We start from the raw sequence: 21,075 nt of genomic DNA on the forward strand, positions 1-21,075 counted from the left end.
TTTTCTAATTCCCTTTGTGATTTTTTATTTGGATCATTGTCTATTTAGGAGGGGAATGTGTTGTTCAATCTCAACATATTTGTAAATTTTGGGAACTTCCTTTTGTTACTGATTTCTAATTTTGGGTAAGAAAATGTACTTTGTATGGTTTCAATACTTTTAAATTTATTGAGTCTTATTGCATAACCTAATATATGATCTACTTCAGAAAATGTTCCATGTGCACTTGAGAATAATGTACAGTCTTACGTTGTTTGGTGGAACGCTCTATAGATGTTGGTTATGTCTAGTTGGTTTATAGAACTGTTCAAATCTGTGTGGTTTATAGAATTGTTCAAATCTGTGTTTCTTTGTTGATCTGCCTAGATGTTCTATCCATGTCTTGAAAGTGGAATATTGAAATCTCTAATTATTACTGTTGAATTGTCTTATTTTTCCCTTCAGTTTTATCAGTGTTGCTTCATGTATTTTGGGACTCTGTGTTTAAGTGTGTATTTCTTTATAATTGTTACACTTTTTTCTGATGGATTGACTTTTTCATCATGACAAAATCTTCAAGGCTTCTACAGAGGAGGAAAGAAGAGGATGGGAATAGGGCTCCCTGGTCGTACTGAGAACTAATCATTTTTCTTGAATAACGCTCTTCAGAGCGTTAGGAGACTTTTGTTAATTTCCGGAGTTTGGAGAAAGTTTATTTTGACAACGTTTGAAAACTGTCTCATTGCTTTTATGGAGGAGTGGGTTTTAAGAAGTTCTAACTCTGTCATTCCAGAATTGCTTCCTCACTAGAGGTTTTCTAAGATTAATTTTAACTGCCCACTTAGGAACTTAATAATTTAAATCACTCCCCTTCTTGATGTACTTTATTTGGCCTCCAGGACAACACGTTCCCTTTAGGTTTTCTCATACGTCACCTGTCTTCGCCTTCACATTTATTAAATTATTCTCTTCTTTCTAGCTTCTAAATGCTATCATGTCTAAAGAAAAAGTCCTTCCTTGATTCTCTTCTCTTCTCTGTATATAGTCATTTCCATAGTGATCTCATCTAGCTGTATGGCTTTAAACATCATCTATGTGGATGATACCTAAATTAAAGCTCCAATCCAGATCTCTTTTATGAACACCGAAGTTACATTCCAGATAATCAGCCCCCAGGAGTATCATTTGCTTCCCTTTCCAATAACAACCCTCATCAAGGGTAACCACTATCCTGACTAGTGCTTCTATGTGGAAACTCCTTCCTGACATTGTGTTGAGAAAGACAGATATTTTTCTGAATATCAAATCCAGAGAAAAATACTTGAGAAATGAGCAAAAACCAGAAAAAGGTATTATAATGATCTTGTAAGAATTAAAGCTTAACAATAGACATAGAGACTTTACTAGTTTGAAGGAATCTATTGATGTTAAGTCAAAACCAAGAGCAGGAAACACTGTCACACTGAGTTAAAAGTTTTGAAATTCTCTGGTGTCAGGACAGAAGTACATAGGATTAAAGTGGTCACAACCTGATCAGTTGATTTTGCTTATTATAAGTGTGTTAATGGCCCTCTGTGCTGCTGATGGTAATTCTTGAAAATTTAATATCAGTAAGTCTATATGCATAAGCATACTATACACATAGTATTTTATATGTATAGTATACTACACACGCAGTATTGTAAATGCATAAAGCACTATATACTATATGCATAGTATACTATACACAAACCCTGAGAGTGTTCTTCTAATACATAACAAGTTTAAGAAGCAAAATAAATCCTTAAACTGGCAATTTTGATGAGTGATTCTGTGTAGTGCTGTTTACTTTATTAAGAAATTTAAATGTTGTTATTCAAATACTATCAGTTTGCTATCATTTTCCAGTGTCTGAGTAATCTTACCATATATTACCACTCTTTATCAATACTTCTAAAGTTACTATTAATATTTTTATTTATTAAAAGTTAGATATCCGTGATTATGAATAAAGAGCATTAAGAAGTTTGAAAGTGTTCTAAGAATAACACTGAATTTATAAAATACCTAGGAATTCCAACTTCTTGTTCCTGAATCCCATTGCTTAATCTGTCAGGAATTTGGAAATACAACCAATGGCAATGATGGATAAAATATTAAAGACTTTTAACAGCACATATTAGTTTTGCCTGTTTGTGTATATAGTATAAATAGAATCAGACTCTATATACACTTATGTATTTGGCTTTTGCTCAGCATTGTGGCTGTACCTCATCCATGTTGTTGAGTGTAATATAATTGTCATTGCTGTATAGTATTTCATTGCGTGACTATGCTACAGCTTTTTAATCCATTCTGATGGACATTAAGGTAGTTCCCAGTGGAGTTTATTACGATGAGCTCTGCTATGGTCATTCTTTATATGCCTTTTGGTATACATAAACAATGATGCCTGTTTGGAACTATACTCAGGACTAGAGATGCAAAGTTATATGATATGCACATGTATAGCACTATTAAATAGCACCAAACAATTTTCCAAAACCTTGGTACAAATGTAGATTCTTATCAGTAGCGCATGACAGTACAGATTTGCTCAACATCCTCACCAAGAAGTGGTATTTTCTGTCTTTTGTATGTTAGTCATTCTAATGGGTGTGTACTGATAGCCTTTGGATTTTATTTTGCATTTCCCTGCTGACTAATGCAATCAGTCACTGTGTGTGTGTGTCTGTCTGTGCCTGTGTGCACGTGCATGTGCGTGCCTGTGTGTGTGTTTGTGAGCTTGGGAAACTGTTTTAACAAGTGCTCATTAAAGACTTTGGCCTTTTTTCTATTGAGGTTTCAGATACTTTTTATATAGATTTGCAGGATGTCTTATGCTTTTGAGTCCTTTTTTATGCATATGCAATGCAAATACTTTCTCCCTCTCTGTGGCTTCTACTCGCTCTCTTAATGATCTTCTAATAAAGAAAATTTCTTAATTTTTAATATATTTTAAGTCATTCTATTTTACCTTTATGGTTAATGTTAATCTATGTCCTGTGTAAGCAATCTTTACCTTTTCCAAGATCATGGAGATACTCTCTTATGCTTTCTTCTATTAATAAAAGCTGGATTGTTTTATCTTTCACTCTTTTACATTCAGATGTGGAAACCATCTGGAATTTATTTTTGTTTATCATGTGATATAAGAGTCAAGATGAATCTCTCTCTCTGTCTCTCTCTCTCTCGTTCTCTCTCTCTCTTCTATTCTGTTCCATGAGTGTATTTGTCTACTTTGCAACAATAATACCTTTTCTAAATTACTGTAACTTCCAAAATACCTCTAGATATCTGATATCAGATTAGATTTTAATGTAAATTTCCCAGCTTTATTATTCTTTAAGATCACCTTAACTATTCTTGTTACTTTAAATATTTCCATATAAACTTTAGAATAAGCATTTTTTCATTCTATTTATGCTGCTTCATGTTTATATGATTTCTCGAGTATTTGGGCTGATAATTTTCATCAGTTTTAAAGTGTCTGGCCTTAATTATTGTTTTTGCTCCTTTATCTGCCTGTTTATCCTCTGCAAATTACACATTGCAATTTCTTTTATCAACTTTTATTTTAAGTTCAGGGGTACATATGCAGGATGTGCAGGTCTGTTACATAGGTAAACCTGTGTCATGGAGGTTTGCTGTACAGATTATTTCATCACCCAGGTATTAAGATGAGTACCCATGAGTTATTTCTCCTGACCTTCTCTCTCCTCCCACCCTCCAAAAAGCCCCAGTGTGTGCTGTTCCCCTCTGTGTGTCCATGTGTTCTCATCATTTAGCTCCTACTTATAAGTGAGAACTTGTGGTATTTGGTTTTCTGTTCCTGTGTTAGCTTGCTAAGGATAATGGCCTCCAGCTCCATGCATGTCCCTGCAAAGCACAAGATCTTGTTCTTTTTTGGTGGCTGCAGAATATTCCATGGTGTATATGTATTATATTTTCTTTATCCAGTCTATTATTGATGGGCATTTAGGTTGATTCCGTGTCTTTGCTATTGTGAGTAGTGCTGCGATGAACATACGTGTGCATGTGTCTTTATAATAGGATGCTTTATATTCCCTTACTATGACCCACATGCTTTTTACTTGTTTCTGTATTTATCTTTCTATCCTTCAGTTCTGCTTTTCTCCATTTATCAATTTTTCAGTCATCTGATCCTGCCTTCTGCTTGTCAAATCTATCCATTGAATTCAAATTTTAGATATTGTACTTCCCTGTAATTCTAATTTATTCTTCTTTATAGGTTCCAATTTTCTGTTAAAATTATAGGTATTTGATCTGCTTTAGTAATCATTTCCTTTTTTTTCTTGAATATATTAGCCATAGCTTTCGAAAGTCCTTGTCTACAAACTCTGACATCTAAATCACCTGTAGGTCTGTTTATATATTTTGGTTTTTGGCATTGGTTTTAAAACTTGGTTTAGGTCTCATGGGCCTGCCTATTCATATGACTATTGATTTTTCATTGAATTCCATACACTGTGTATAAAACTGTAGTATTTTCAAAGAGAAGTATCTTTTCCACCATAGAGTCATTATTTACTTTGCTATAGAGATATTATGGGAGAATTATCACCTTAATCTCATAACGGACTTGTGCTGGGTTATAGTTTTGACTAATCTAGTCTGTCTCTGCTATTGCCTTGTTCCTAGGATACAGCTCTCTAGGATTTTAAACTAGTAGTCTAGCATGTCTTTTTTTTTTTTAGTATTGGAAGACTGCAGAAAAGGAAGCTCTGCTTTTCAACGTTTTTCGTATTAGCTTTTGTCCTCACGCTCCGTGCAAATTCAAAATTCATCAATTATATTGAGAGAGAGATCAGCCATTAATTTGAGATGTTTCAGATATTTCCCTTGTGTCACCCTAGCCCTGTGTGATCATCAAATCATTGCTGTTTCTTCTCATCCACCAGTATGAGCCCTATGCCCAGCAAGCTGCAATCTAAGGCCAGAACTGGCAAATGCCCCCAGAGATGAAAAAGCTGTAGGTCACAACTTCATCTATTAGAGGCTCTCTCCTTTCTCCAGAACTTTAGACACTTCAGTCTTCACTGAGCTTTATTGTTTCTATGGTCCTAGGTTTTACAGTTGTTAATGAAGGGAACACTGTTCACCAATAAACAACTCTGTCCTACCCAGAAATATTGCAGTCACCTCCTACTTGGGCTCCACATGGTTTGATCCCTCTTCTACTTATATCATTTTAAAAATTCCTAGTAATTATTTTAAGACATAAGTCAGATAATGCCATTCTTTTGTCTAAAATATTCTAATTGTTCTTTATTTTTCCTTAGAATATAATTCAAAGCCCTTTAATGGCCTATAAGACTTTAGATTACCTGGCCCCAACTTTGGTCTCATCCTTTTCTCCTGCTCTCCCTTTCCTCACTCTGGCCAGCCACACTGGCTGAACAAGTCACCTACTTTTCAGACATAAGGTATTTTTCCTGGTTGTTCCTTCTACTTGGAGCTCTATTTCCATATATATATATATATATATACACACACACACATATATATATATACACATATATATATACACGCATTGATAAGCTCCCTATTTTCTTAATACTTCTGCTTGAATGTTACTTTTAAAAAATTAGGGTGACGTTAATCACCCTACTTTCAATGTCAGTGGTAACACAAATCCTCCACCTAGGCATGGATGGTTCCTCTAATTCTGCAGTACTTTTATGTTTTCCCATGTTGCTTCTCATATTACAACATGTCTTATGCTTTACCCTTTAATTCATTATTTTATCTTTCACTATCACTCTTCTCTCTATAATATAGCTCCACAAGAGCAAGGTTTTTGTTTTATTCATGGATGCATTCCAAGCTCCTAGAATAGAACCTGGCACACAGAAGACAATCTGTAAAGATTTGAAAAACTAATGATTGAGGAAACATGTTGCACTTAATTATTTGGGTCTTTTCAAATGCACTTTCTGTTTCAAAACACAGCTAAATTAATTTTGACAGGATCAACACAGATTTTGGTATATTACTCTGATGACTCTGTATATGAAACTCACTCTGAAATTTTTCGGTTCAAAAACTCACTCAAATTCTATTCAATGTTGATTTTTCTAATTCATTTGAAAATGGACTATATATTTACTACTTTCTCTGTAAAATGTAGAGCTACTGGAAAAGGTAATACTTTCAAAAGTGAGCAAATCTTCAGAGTCTCTTCCTGCCTATCATACACTGTTAAGAATTGGATAAAAGTATATGAAGATGCAGGTAGAATACACACTTCAAAAAATATAACCACATTCTGTTTGACATATCTTGTCCTTAGGTAGCTGTGACTGTATTTTATATCACTTCTGTCTTGCTCTGTCCTTTGGGCAATTTAGAAAACAGACATTAATGTTTCAATCTGATGACAGAGAAATTAGTCTGAAATGGCAAAATAAAGTTTACTTCTTAGAAAGAAAACTCTTGTTAAAGGCTAAGTCTCCTCCTCCTGATTAGTTAGTACTACTCAACCCCATTCTCTGACCCACCCTGATTACCAGCCCGGATTAAAGGCCTCAGCTTTAGCAACTTGCAGTGGACAGAATAGAATATGTTAAGTTTCTTTTGGAAGATCAGGCAAAAACAAAAGAGAGAGAGAGAGAAAATACATACAGCTTCCAAACTTCAGTGGGCAAGCATGCACATCCATGGGAAAATCTTCCAAATGCATGGGACACTCAGCATGAATTGTTAACCTAAAAGAAAGGCAAACAGAAAATGAAATTAAGCTAAAATAAATGTTATTAAACACAGGGCTGCATTCCCACTCAGCAGCAATGGAGTGTTCCTAACAATAACGAGATTTTTGTTTGTTTAGGTTCACTGAGATTCAAGTCTTTATGAACACAAAGGATGGATAAAATGAACTAGATAGCCTCTCAAAGAGGCATTAGGCACTCATATTTTTGGATCATATCTGAATCCCATCCTGTCACCTTTGAAAAACAAATATAACTTTTCTGCCCTAACTGTACTTCCTTAGACACCCCCACAAGAAGCCTGGAAACACCAGGTTGTGACTCATTCACTCCTGATTGCAGTTTAATCATTTCTGAAATATTCTCAGCAGGCTATTCTGTGAGTTAACCAATTTAAAGACTGCACTGAAGAGAAGAGATATGTAGAAAGAATATCTTTACCCTGATCATTAACAGACAGACAAAAAAGATAATTCTGCTGCTCACAGGAACTGCTATAGCTTTGTTGAAAGAGGTGGCTCTTGAGGAACACACACACACATACACCACACACACAAACACACACACATGAAAACTGACCACTCCAGGAAAAAATACAAAGGTGATGGAGGACATCGGAAACCTCAGAGGTCAAGTCTAAAGAGCTCATACTCAGTCAACAGAGGCAACATTTGGAAAAGATGCTGGATGGATTGCTCAGTGGAAATCTGAATGGTATATGACATGTTTACATACTCATTCCCCTGCAATAGTCTCTCTGAATAGTCTATTTCAAGGTTTCCCCTTCCGATTTTTTTTTTTATTTTTTTCAAGGCTTAACTTTCCTTGGGCTAGATAGTAGCCTCCTATGTAGAAATGGGGCTCACACAGCAAAACTTAAGAGTTGCTTGGAATCTAGCCCTCATGAGCTATTTCTAACTAGCCTTTATACTTCCTGGTTATATTGGACTCAACCTCTGCCATCCTTTTGGAGTTCTAGTAAGTTGAGAAACTGGTTATCAATTATAGTGTCACCCATTCCCCCAATGGCTTCTTCCCTTAGATAGGCACTCCTGCTGAGAACTTTTCAGGGCCCAAGTACTCCTTAGGACCAGAAATCTTGCCTAATAAAACATCAATATATGAGACTGAAAAGAATATGCCTCACTTCTATGCAATTACCAAAGAAGCCTGTGGGGAAGTGTTTTGTTGAGGCAACAAATAAAGAAGTGCATGCAAGGGATCCCATGTGTGGGGTCTCCATTTCTCACTCTTCATATCACAGTGCTACTTTAACAGTGTTAGGAAGCAAGATCTTAACAAGAAAATATCCGCAGGCTATTGCTGTTTAACACGGTTTTTCTTTGGTTAATGAGAGTGAGATACCAGGAGATATTTCTTGTCAAATTACAGACATCCATGTGTCTATGAAGGCATAGAAGGTTCAATGTATAATTGTTATCATTATGATGATCATTGCTAATAACCTATGAGATGCTCACAGCATGTTACAACTTCTAAAGAACATTCCCCATCAGTAATTCCACTCAGGCCTACTGCTAACATTTGTGATGTAGGGACCCTGGTTGCCTGGAACTAAGGATTCTATTTACCTCATTTGCTCCCTATAGTGACCCTGTGAGGGACATATTGCAGACATTATTATCATCTTTATTTCAAAAATAAGAATTCGTGGTGTTAAAGTGAGTTTCTCAAGTCACACAACCTGGAGAGCTGCAGTGCAAATCTGGTGTTCTTTCTACACTAGCAATTTTCCATTCATCTGAGGGTAACAGTCTCCTCAGGTCCTCAGTAATCTTTAAGTCATATGAGAGATGCTTTAGTTATCTTTGAGCAAGTATGTTCTATGTATAAGGCAGTCATGGGAAGATACTAAGAAAAGAAGGAAGAACCAGAGGCACAAGCTACAATCGTTGCCCTCATAGTGACCACTGTTATAGGAAGAGAAAGCTAACCCTCACATATGCAGTTAGCCATTGACGCAGGGCAAGAGTTGAGTACATTAGCCTGAATACAGTCAGAGTGCTTTCTGTTGCAGAAAAAAACTTGAAGGGATATTGACAATTCTATGTCAATATGTGAAGGGAGATAAGGAGGGCAAGAAGATCAGACAGCATTGACATGTTTAAGAACTAATGAAAAAAGCACAACATAATTTGGTTTATGAAGTACCTTGCCCCTACAAACATTTGCTTTTTCTCTCTCCCCTGTGCTTAGGTGGGTTGAGCAAGAAGTGGATGGGAAGAAAGATAGAAAAGTTATTATAAATCAGTCTTGCCCCTAATCAGAAATCACTACCTTTGCATCCTGCTTTGATAGTCTATTTGTTGTGGTCTTATTCTCCATGTCCCCAGAACTGCTGGCTAGACATAAAGTAATTTCCCCTTGGCATTACTCATAAGAGGCAGTATCTTGGAAATAATAATATAAGTGGAGAAAAGGAACACAATTTTCTTTATTAAACTCTCATGGAATCTTTTCAGTATCCAACACAAGGAGCACGTTTTTCAGTGAAATACGTTTCTCTTGTGTCTGGTTCTTTGAGTCATGAAACCCCTTTTATGCCTTAAGAATAAAAGTCAGATTGGTGGAGTATTGCAGGCTAGCTTCAGAATTCAGCTTTTGTCCAAGACACATCGGAAATTTTGTAAATATCCAAGGGACCTTTAGTACCCTCACCTATAAAAAGGAATAGAGACACTATCCCCTTCCCTTACATAACCCATCCATCCATTCAACATTTATTCATTTAACAACATCAGCGATTTATAGGGTGGTAGGAGGCACAGATTAGAAAAAAAGAAATCAAAGTCTTTATCTACTCCAGAGGATTATCACTATCATCATTATTATCTTTACTAAATATAGAAAATAATTTCAAAGAGAAAGCTGGGGCAGAATCAGAGCCTTTAAGTGACATGGTTGCCTCTGACTTCAGATCAGCAAAATAAACAAATCCTGTAAAAATTTCATGTCCTCTCTCCTTTTCCAAACTTTCTCCCTCTTCATGGATTCATTTGTGAAGCTCTACTAAGTTTGGTTGTATTTTTGCTAGCAGTTTTCAGTGAGCTTTTCAAAAAAGGTCAGAATCCCCTGAAAATGTGGCATTCAGATCATAGAACTATAGTCTCAATACAGGGGTTGGCCTGCTTTGCTCTTTATGCGAAGATCAGATACAAAGTAAGAGGCAATCCAGGAAGCACCTTCTTTGGGAGATGAGGATACAAATGAAAATCTGATGACCTTTTTGGCCCTGCATCTGCACCCTTCTCCCCCACATACATATTTCAGTTATTACTCTCATTTTACCATGCTTTGGAAGGGGTTGCAACTTTTAACAGGGTGTTTAGCAGGTGCCTTACTGAGTAGGTGACATTTGAGCAACAATCTGAAGCAGATGAGAGAATGAGCCTTGTAGAAACCTGGGGACAGAGCATTCAAGTTAGAAGGGGTAGCAATGCAAAGGCCCTGAGGTAGAAGTGTGCCCAGTGTGCTCAAGAAATAGCAACTAGGCTACTGTGGCTGTCTTGTAGAGATCAAGGGGAAGAGTAATAGAAGATGAGTTCAAAGAGGAAACTATGGGTCATAAACTAGATAGTATAAGGGCTCCTGGATATTTTTGCTTTCACTGTGAGTGAAATATAGAGGCACTGTGGGATTTTAAGCAGAGGGTAACTTGATCTAACTGACATTTTAAAATCATGACAACTTTATAGAGAAAAAGTTAAAGGAGGTCAAAAACAAAACCAGGAAGATGAAGTCTAAAACTGCTTTATGATTAAAAACTCTCAAAAATCTAGGAATAGAAGGCAACTTCCTCAATTGATAAACAGCACTTACTAAAAACCCTCATCTAGCATCATAGTTAATAGTAAAAGACTAAGATACTTCCCCTAAGATCAACCAAGGATGTTTTTTCTTCCTTATTCAACTTCTTATTGAAGAATTTAGCCAGTCAAAGAAGAAAAGAAATGGGGAATGACTGCTAATGGTATGGAGTTTCTTTTTTGAGGTGACTAAAATGTTCTGAAATTAGATCTTGGTGATGGTTGCACAACTGTGAATATATTAAAAATCATTTAATTGTACACTTCAAGAGGATAAATTGTATGACGTGAATCATATTTCAATAAAGCTGTCTAAATAATTAGGCAAGCAAAAGAATATAAGAGAATGATTGGAAAGCAAAAATCAAAACTGTCTTTATTTGAAGGTGACATGTTCAGACATTCCGTGTTCACAAATTTAGAAGTCCTACTAGCATTAAGGTGGCAATTGTCTCCAAATTGCTCTATAAAAATCCCAGAAGATTTTCTTTTTGTGAAAATGGCAAGTTGATTCTAAAATTTATATGAGAATACAAAGGATCTAGAATAGACAAAGCACCTTTCAAAAAAATCATGAATACTTACACTTTCCAGTTTTAAAGCTACAGTAATCAGTATGGTGCAGTTTTGGCCTAAATATTATAGTATAGACTAATGGAAAAAAATAGAAAATCCAGAAATGAACTTTGATATTTATAGTCAATTGATTTTTGACCAACGTGCCAAGCAATTCAGTGCAGAAAAAAAATAGCTTTCTCAATAAATGTTTCTGGGAGAATTTAATATACAAGTGCAAGATATGAACTCAGACTGTTACTTCACACCATAAGCAAAAATCAACTAACAATGGATCATAAACTGAAATTTAAGAGCTAAAATTTCTAAAGGAGAACATAGGAGAAAATCTTTGTTATCCTGAGTTGCATAAAGATTTCTTAGGTATGACACCAAAATCATGATGCATACAAGAAAAAATATGATAAATTAGACTTCATAAAAATTCAAAGCTTTTGCTTGTCAAAAGATACCTTTAAGAAAATGAAAAGACAAGGCACAAAGAAAGTGAATATATTTGTGAAACATATATCTGATAAAGGACTTGCATTAAAAATACATAAATAACTCTTACAACTCAATAATGAGAAGAAAAACAACCTAATACGAAAATGAGAAGTGTATATATATACATATATATATGTATATATGCAAATAAGATATTCTGTTAGCTAATAAGCACATGGAAAGATGTTCAACATTATTAGTCATTAAAGAAATGCAAATTAAAACTACAATGAGATACTACTACATGCACACTAAAATGGCTAAAATAAAAAAGATCAACAATTTCAAATGTTGACAAGGATTTGGAAAAAAAAATACGATCATAAATTATGGTGGATGGAAATCACACTTTGGACAATATTTTGGCAGTTTCTTAAAAAGCTTAACATAAACTTACCGTAAGACCCTGTGGTTTTACTCTAATTCTTACTTTAATTACTCTAATTATTCACTAACAAAGATAAATGAAAACATATGTCCAAAGAAAGACCTGTTTATAGCAGCTTTATTCACAATAGATAAAAGGTGGAAACAACCCAAATGTCCATTATTGTGAATGGATGAACAAGATGTGGTATATCTATACAACGGAATGTTAATCATCAATAAAAAAGGAATACACACAATGGCACGGATGAATCTCCAATGTGTTATGCTAAGTGAAAATAGCCAGACACAAAATGTCGCACATTGTATGATTCCATTCACATGACATGTCCAAGAAAGACAAATCTATAGAGACAGAAAGTACATTGGTAGTCGACTGGTGTTGGGTTGAGAACGGAGTGTTACTAAAAATTTGTAGAGAGATTTTTGGAAGTGATACTATGTTCTAAACCTGAATTTTGGTTATAGTTGCACAATTCTATAAATCTACTAAAAATCATTGAATTGTACATGTAAAATAAATTTTATAATATGTAAATTATACTTCAAAAAGTTCTTATTTTAAACAAATCAATATCAGCCTTATAGCACAGTGTTTAAGAGCATGGATTCTTTTTTTTCTTTTTAGAAAGCATGCTTACCTTAGCCATTTATTAATTTATTTGTAGATTTAGGGGGTACAAGTGCCATTTTGTTACACAGATATATTACATAGTGGTGAAATTATGGTTTTTAGTGTAACTATCACCCAAATAATGTATATTGTGCCATTTAGGTAATTTCCCTTCCCTCACCCCGTCCTACTCTCCTGCCCTTTCAAGTCTCCAATGTCTATTATTCCACTATGTCAATGTGTATACATTATTTAGTTCCCACTTATAAATGATAACATGCAGTATTTGACTTTCTGTGTCTTAGTTGTTTCACGTAAGGTAACGACCTCCAATTGCATCCATGTTGGTGAAAAAGAGATAATTTCATTATTTTATTGATAAATAGTGTTCTATTGTGTGTGTGTGTGTATGTGTGTGTGTATATATATATAACATTGTATATATATATAGCATTATATATATATAATTTTCTTTATCCAATCATCCATTAATGTACACTTAGGATGGTTCCATATATTTGCTATTGTTAACAGTGCTGCAATAAACATCCAAGTACAAATATCTTTTTGATATAATGATTTCTTTGTCTTTGTGTAGATACCCAGTAGTGAGACTACTGAAACAAATAGAGCTACTATTTTTAGGTCTTTGGGAAATCTCCATATTGTTTTCCATAGAGGTTATGCTAATTCACATTCCCAACTGTGTGTAAGCATTCTCTTTTACCTGCATCCTTGTCAACATCTGTTTTTTTGTTTGATTGTTTGTTTTTGCATTTTAATAACAGCCATTCTGACTGGTGGAAAATAGTATCTCATTGTGGTTTTAATTTGCATTTCACTGATAACTAGTGATGTTGGGCATTTTGTCATATGTTTATTGGCCATTTGTATGTCTTCTTTTGAAAAATGTCGGTTCTTGTCCTTTGCCGACTTTTTAATGGGGTTATTTTTGTTTTCCTTGTTGATTTGTTTAAGCTCCTTATAGATTCTGGATATCATTTATTTGTTGGGGGCATAGTTTGCATATATGTTCTCCCATTCTGCAGGTTGTCTATTCACTTTTTTTGGTTATTTCTTTTGCTGTGCAAAAGTATTTTTCATTTAATTAAGTCCCATTTCTCTATTCTTGTTCTCATTGCACTTCCTTTTGAGATCTTAGTCATTAATTCTTTGCCAAGGCCAATGATCAGTAGAGTTTTTCTAGATTTTCTTCTAGTATTTTAATAGTTTCAGATCTTACATTTGAGTCTTTAATCCATCCTGAGTAAATTTTTGTATATGGTAAAAGATAGGGGTCCACTTTCATTCTTCTGCGTATTGCAACCCAAATTTCCCAGTACCATTTATTAAATAGGGTGTCCTTTCTCCAGTGTATGTTTCTGTTGATTTTTTCAAAGATCGATTGGGTGTAGGTATGAGGCTTTATTTCTGGATTCTCTAATCTTTTCCATTGATCAATTTGTCTACTTCTATACCAATACCATGCTGTTTGGGTTAGTATAGCCTTGTAGAATAATTTGAAACCAGGTAATGTGATGCCTCCTGCTTTGTTCTTTTTGTTTAGGATTGCTTCAGCTCTTTGTGCTCTTTTGTGGTTCTGTGTTAATTTTAAGATTTTTTTCTAATTCTGTGAAAAAATGACATTGGTATTTTGGTAGGAATTGCACTGAATCTCTAGATTGCTTTGAATAGTGTGGTCATTTTAACAATTTTGACTCTTCCAATGCATGAGCATGGGATGTTTTCCCATTTCTTTGTGTCATTTACAATTACTTTCATCGGTGTTTTGTAGTTTTCCTTGTTGAAATCTTTCACCTCCTTGGTTAAACTTATTCCTATGTACCTTTTGTAGCTATGGTATATGAGCTTGCATTCTTGACTTGTTTCTTAGCTTGATCATTACTAGTATATGGAAATGCTATTGATTTTTGTATGTGGATTTTGTATCCCGAAACTACTGAATTCATTTATCAAATTTAGGAGTCTTTTGGTAGAGTCTCTGGGGTTTTGTAGCTGGAGCAGTTAGGCAAGGGAAAGAAATAACAGACATCTAAATAGGAAAGGAAGACATTAAATTGTCTCTGTCTGCATATCACATGATTACATATATTGAAAATTCTAAAGACCCCAACAAACAATTGTCAGAACTAATAAATGGACTCAGTAAAGTTGCAGGATACAAAATCAACGTGCAAAAATCAGTAACATTTCCACACACTATTTAAAAAATACATCAAGAAAATAATCCAAGTCACTATAGCTACAAAGATATGCTTGAGAATAAATTTAACATTTTCAGAGATGAAAGATCTGTAAACTAAACATTGATGAAAGAAACTGAAGACACAAATAAATTGAAAATCATCTTGTGTTCGTGGATTGAAAGAATTCATATTGTTAAAATATTGATACTACCCAAAGTGAGCTACAGATTCAATGCAATCCTTATAAAAAATTCAATGACATTTTTCACAGAAATAGAAAGAAATCATAAAATTTGTATGGAACCAAAAAAGTCCCCAAATAGTGAAAGCAATCTTAAGCAAAAATAACAAATCAAAAAGAACAAAGCATTGCACTATCTGATTTCTATAGTAATCAAAACAGCATGGTACTAACATAAAAACAAACACATAGACCAATGGAACAGAATAGAGAGCCCAGAAATAAATCTACACATTTACAGTCAATTGGTTTTCATAAAAGATGCCAAGGACACACTATGGGGGAAAGAACAGTCTCTTCAATAAATGGTGTTGGGAAAACAGGATATCCACATACAAAAGAATGAAATTGGATCCCATTTACACCATACTCAAAAGTCAACTCAAAATATTTTGAGTTGAAACTATAAAACTAGTAGAAGAAAACACAGAGAGAAAGCTCAACAGCACTGGCCTGGGCAATGATATTTTTTGTAAATGACCCCAAAAGCATAGGCAACAAAAGCAAAAATAGCCAAATGGCATTACATCAATCTAAAAAGCTTCTGCACATCCAAGGAAACAGTTAACATAGTGAAGAGATAACCTATGGAAGGGGAGAAAATATTGCATACTATATATCAAATAAAGGGTTAATATTCAAAATACATAAGGAACTCAACTCAATAGCAAGAAAACAAATAGCCCAATGTTTAATATAGGCAAAGAATCTGAATAAATATTTGTCATAGATGTATGAAAAGAGGCTCAACTTCAATAAATAAATAAACACTAAATAATAAATCAATAATAAATAAATAAATAAATAATCAGAGAAATTCAAATCAAAACCACAATCAGATATTACCTCACACCTGTTAGGATGGCTACTACCAAAAAGATAAAAGATAGGTGTTGGCGAGAATGCGGAGAAAAGAGAACTCTTTCATACGGCCAGTATAAAAAGCAGTATGGAGGTTCCTCAAAAATTAAAAATAGAAATACCATATAACCCAGCAATCCCACTACTGTGTGTACATGCATCCAAAGGAAATGAAATCAGTATGTTGAAGAAATATCTGCATTTTCATGTTTATTTCAGCATTATTCACAGTAGCCAAGATATGGAATCAATTTAAGCATTCATTGGTGGATAAATGGATAAAAAGATGTGGTATATATACACAATAAAATACTACTTAGCCTTAGAAGAAAAGGAAATCCTGCCACTTGTGACAACATGGATGAACATGGAGGACATTATCTTAAGCAAAATAAGCCACACACAGAAAGACAAATACTCTACAATCTCATTTCTATGTGGAGTGTATAAAAGTTGGAATCAGAGAGAGTAGAATGGTGGCCAGGAAGTGGGAGGACTGAGGAGATGTTGGTCAAAGAATAGAAAATTTCAGTTACACAGGAAAAATACATTCAAGAGATCTATTGTACAACATGGTGACTAGAGTTAATAACACTGTTTTATATATTTAAACATTGCTAAGAGAGCAGAATTTACGTGTTCTCAGCACAAAAATTGAGATGTGAGGTAATGCATATGAAAATTAGCTTCATTTAGCTATTCCCCAATGTATAAATATATCAAGACATTCTGTTGTACACCATAAATACATATTATTTTTATTTATTTATTAAAAATAGAGCATGGATTCTAAAGCCAGACTGCCAGATTTAAAACCCAGGTCCACCATGAACCCAGCTTGTAGTAGTAGCTATGTGTAAGTTACTTCAGTTCTCTGTGTCTTGTTAGCTAACACCTTGCAGATGCTAATTGAAGCCCTAAGACTGGATGATACTACAAAGGGAGTGATGTATCTAGGGAAGACAAGAAGTTTGACGACTGAGATTCAGCATACTGGGTTCATGTCTTTCCACTGACTCTCCACATATCTCAGGCAGAAGGTATACGTATCAGAATCTTGAAGGAGGGAGGGGAAATGAAGCAAGCAGTAAACCATAGACTGCATATGGTCATTTGAAACTGTTGGTTCAGCAATTATGCTATGCCATCTCATTGGGTTCAAAATCCCTGCTATTGACTAAAAGTCACAGGGTAAATAATTTCTTTCTATACCTTTGGAATTGAGACAGATTAGTGACTTGGCTATTTGGTGCCCTTATCTCATCTTTATTGGAAATACCTAAGTACATTTTTAAAACAAGCAAACATATCAGAGATTATTCTTACTGTATGATTTGCTGATTTTTAACATTTTATTATACCATTGATACAAAAGCCAGTATTTATTTTGCATTTATTATACAGTGCTTTGCATATTAAGGATATTTTTGCTGGTACATATGTCTTGTCTCCTGAACTAGATTGAATACCACATGTAAGTCATTTGCTTTTAGATGGAAATCCATGCAACACACTAACCCAATGAGAAAAGTTTCCAACTCAGAAACTATTACATCCATGTCTTCAGTGCCTGCTGTGGTCTGAATGTTTGTGTCCCCCTGAAATTAAAATGTTGAAATTTTAATATAACCACTAATGTGATAGTATTAAGTGATGGGGCATTAGAGAAGTGATTAGGTCATGAGGGCTCTGTCCTCTTGAATGGGATTACTGGCCCTATAAAAGTGACCTAAAGGAAAATGTTAGTCTCTTCTGCCATGTGAGGACACAGCAAAAAGTTGCCATATTTGAAGCAGAGAGGTAGCCTTTAGACACTGAATGTACTGGAGCCTTGATCTTGGACTTCCTGACCTCAAGAACAGTGAGAAATAAGTTCTGTTGTTTACAAATTACCCAGTCTAAGGTGTTTTATTATAGCAGTTCAAATGGATTAAGACAGTGCCCATTTGCCTTCGACCCAGGGAGAGTGACACTTCTGGGAAGTGAGGTTCTGGTTATCATAAGCTACTTCTCCATTACTTTACCCTTCTAATGCAGCAACCTCCAGCACATATTCCTTACCCAGAATACTGTGGAGCTATACACATAATATTTGTATACTTTAAAATATGCAAGCTATATCTCAATTAAAGAATTAAAAAAACTGCAAAATTAATTGAATGAAAATGAGTCACCTAAATTAACTGCCCCACAGAAAAATATCAAATCATTCTTAGATTTTTGCACATAGAATACTGATTATTTTTTAAATAAGGGCATAAAATAGGAGAAAACCATAAATAAGGTTAGAGAAAAAAGGTTCCCACACTAACTAGAATCCTAAAGGTTAAAAATCTAAAGTTTATTGAATATATGTACTGGTTGTTCAGTGAGGATATCAATGTGTTTAAGTATAATGTAGGAGGGAACAGTTTGAACTTTGTAGGAGACAAGGGGCTCTGGAGTCCAGTATGAGCCATACTGAAAGCAATCTGTCAATTAGGCCTTCTCGAAGTGGAACAACCTACTCTGAACTCTTAGGAATGTTCTCTCTAAGGACAAATAACACTGCTTCAGGAGCAGTTGAGGTGCCAGGCCAGCTATTTCTATAATAATGGAGTAAAGGGCAGGATTTGGGATTTATGGTGAAAAAGAAAGAATAACAAATCATTAATGGCCATTATCAGTACAGCATGAGTCACCTGAAATATACTACCACTAAACACCCAAACCAAGCAGCACATTAGTCACAAGAATGCCAGTTGTCTGAGGTGTCCCATTAAATCTTCAAGCTATAGACAAGAAGCTCAGTACACAGGAAGGAGGGCCACCACTTTACTGCTCCATTTAGCCTTCAGAGGGAGCACATCTGAGTTTTTTTTTTTCCAAGTATTTAAGCAATTTATTTATTTATTTATTTATTTATTTTTATTTTATATTTTTATTTATTTATTATTATTATTATTATACTTTAGGTTTTATGGTACATGTGCGCAAGGTGCAGGTAAGTTACATATGTAACAATTATGTAACAAATATTTAACAAATATGTAACAAATATTTAACAATTATCTCAGAGGTGTAGCTCCAACCTCATTTTCTGACGGGCTTTCCCCCATTCTCCAGCCATCTGTAAAAACTTATAATTTTACAAAACAAAACTCTCATGTATCTGTCTTTTCATACATTTTTTTCCTGCCTGGAATACCCTTTCCTTTATATATGCACAACATATTTCCTTCAAGTCTTTTCACAAATATTCCCTCTTCCACGATGTTTGTCTGTGCCCTACAAGTATTGTGGTTTCCTCCAGCTCACAGCAATCTAAGAGCTCTTTGGACAACAGTCTTAGACCTTACCACATAGGATTATTAGTGTCTGTTTAGCTTTCTGTCTTCTGCAGAGGACTATAAGCAACTTGAGAGAGTGGTCTCTTCATCATTGTAATCCCATCCCTGGTATGGTAATTGGCACATAGCAGATGGTTGACAGCTGTTTCCTGATTTAATAAATATTTCTGTGAGATAGGCAGAGCAGGTATTTTCAGCAACGTATCCCAAAAGAAGAGACTGAGACCCGGAGAAGAGAAATGCCTTTCCCATGGTTACACTGCTGATCTGTTCCAAAGGTGGGATTCACACCCATGGCTCTTAATTCCTTCTCTGATGTTTATTCCATTACAACAGAGTTTCTACTCTGTCTAGGGGTAGCATCTAAAATAGCTGGGTTCTTTGGAACAAGAGGGACAATTACGTTGACCTGTAAGTCCCTCTGTTAGAATGAACTTTTAAACAGACTCAATTTGCCTGGAGACCAGTTTCTTGCTTGGAGAATAAAGGCAGTCCTTGTTATTTCAAGGCCATGATTTCCACATGGAACTGGCAAAAATGAAATAAACGTGAGGAACCTTCTCAGGAATACTTTTTCCTTCCCACCTTCCAGCTCAAATGTTAGTTCCCCTGTGAAGCCCTGCCACACATCTGGGTCCATGTCCCCAAGTTTCAGTGAATCCTGTAATTTTTAGCACATAGCACTTCACTGTTAGCTTTGTGTGAAACTTCCATTATGCCTTATAGTATACAGTGAATGATGTGTCCTGTCTTTCCTCCTAAGATATGAGCTCTTGGAGGGCAGGAGTTGATGTCCTTGCATGAAGTGCACAGAGTAATTTGGGATTGACTGAGGACTTATACTATTATTTCCTTCTCACCTCATTGTAAGCTTTCTCAGAGCCCAAAATGAACCACTCCATCTCTTCTATGCTCTTACTTCTGTTCATTAGAGTGAGATTCACTAAGTGTGGCTCTGTGAGTCAGTTGCTAGCTTAATGAATAAGGAACTACAGGTGGAATCCCCTAGAGCAAAAGCCATTACAAAAAAAAAGTGTGTGAAACAAGCTATCAATGCTTGGTTGATCTGATTACATGAAATCCTATACAACTAACACTCTGGCCCAAATGCTTTCCCTGGTTCCTGGCCATTTCAGAGGCAGATGCTATAATGCAAGCCATTTGCATCTAAATAAGTAGGAGAAGAATTTTACTGATGAAGTTTGTGGGAGGAGGGTTCCTGACATGCAGAATTTAGCCTTCACATAGTTTGTCTTTGGAATATTCAAAGCACGTAAAATTGACTCAGTCATACAATAAAAAATTTCATGGTCTTAATATGATAACAACCCTCACTTAATTGGTTCAGAGCACCACTTTCCTCTTGATTATTAAACATGGAGAAACTAGTGCCTATTTCCTTTGAGCTAAATGCAGGACACTATTACTGTGTAACGTAACCCATAGCTGACATTTTGTGCAATGTATTCAGTTTTACCAAATCCCACTGTGTCAAAGTTTTCCTGAGTTCCAGACCTGCATTTCCAACTGCAACTTGTCGTGTCCACCTCAGATTCGTTATTTAAAATTGATAGCCCACACCTTCCCTTATTAGAGGAAATGATGTGATGTAAAGGGGAAAAAAGGTTTCACTAGCAGAATGACTTGGGTCTCTATGCCAGCTCTGCCACTTATTGGTGGCGTGAGTTTGCTCTATTGAAACTTCAGTTTACTAACTGTAAAAATAGGGAAACAATAAAAATAAAAACACTTCCCAGAATGCCAAGCCAAGAAGTTTATCAAGCAATTTACATGCCTTATCGCATTTACTTCCTGCAATG

General features: G+C 35.1%; 1 protein-coding gene across 3 annotated transcripts in view; it reads right to left on the bottom strand.

Annotated features, from left to right (window-relative positions):
• GABRA3 (gamma-aminobutyric acid type A receptor subunit alpha3) overlaps positions 1–21,075 on the bottom strand; it is a 288,046-nt gene that overhangs the window by 52,159 nt on the left and 214,812 nt on the right. For all 3 annotated transcript variants that reach the window (XM_054472831.2, XM_054472832.1, XM_054472830.2), the window contains exon 6: positions 6,643–6,725. In XM_054472831.2, coding sequence (XP_054328806.1) covers positions 6,643–6,725 — 83 coding nt within the window. The remainder of the gene's footprint in view (positions 1–6,642; positions 6,726–21,075) is intronic.

The sequence above is a fragment of the Pongo pygmaeus genome, chromosome X (assembly GCF_028885625.2).
Source record: "Pongo pygmaeus isolate AG05252 chromosome X, NHGRI_mPonPyg2-v2.0_pri, whole genome shotgun sequence".
Taxonomy (NCBI): Eukaryota; Metazoa; Chordata; class Mammalia; order Primates; family Hominidae; genus Pongo; species Pongo pygmaeus.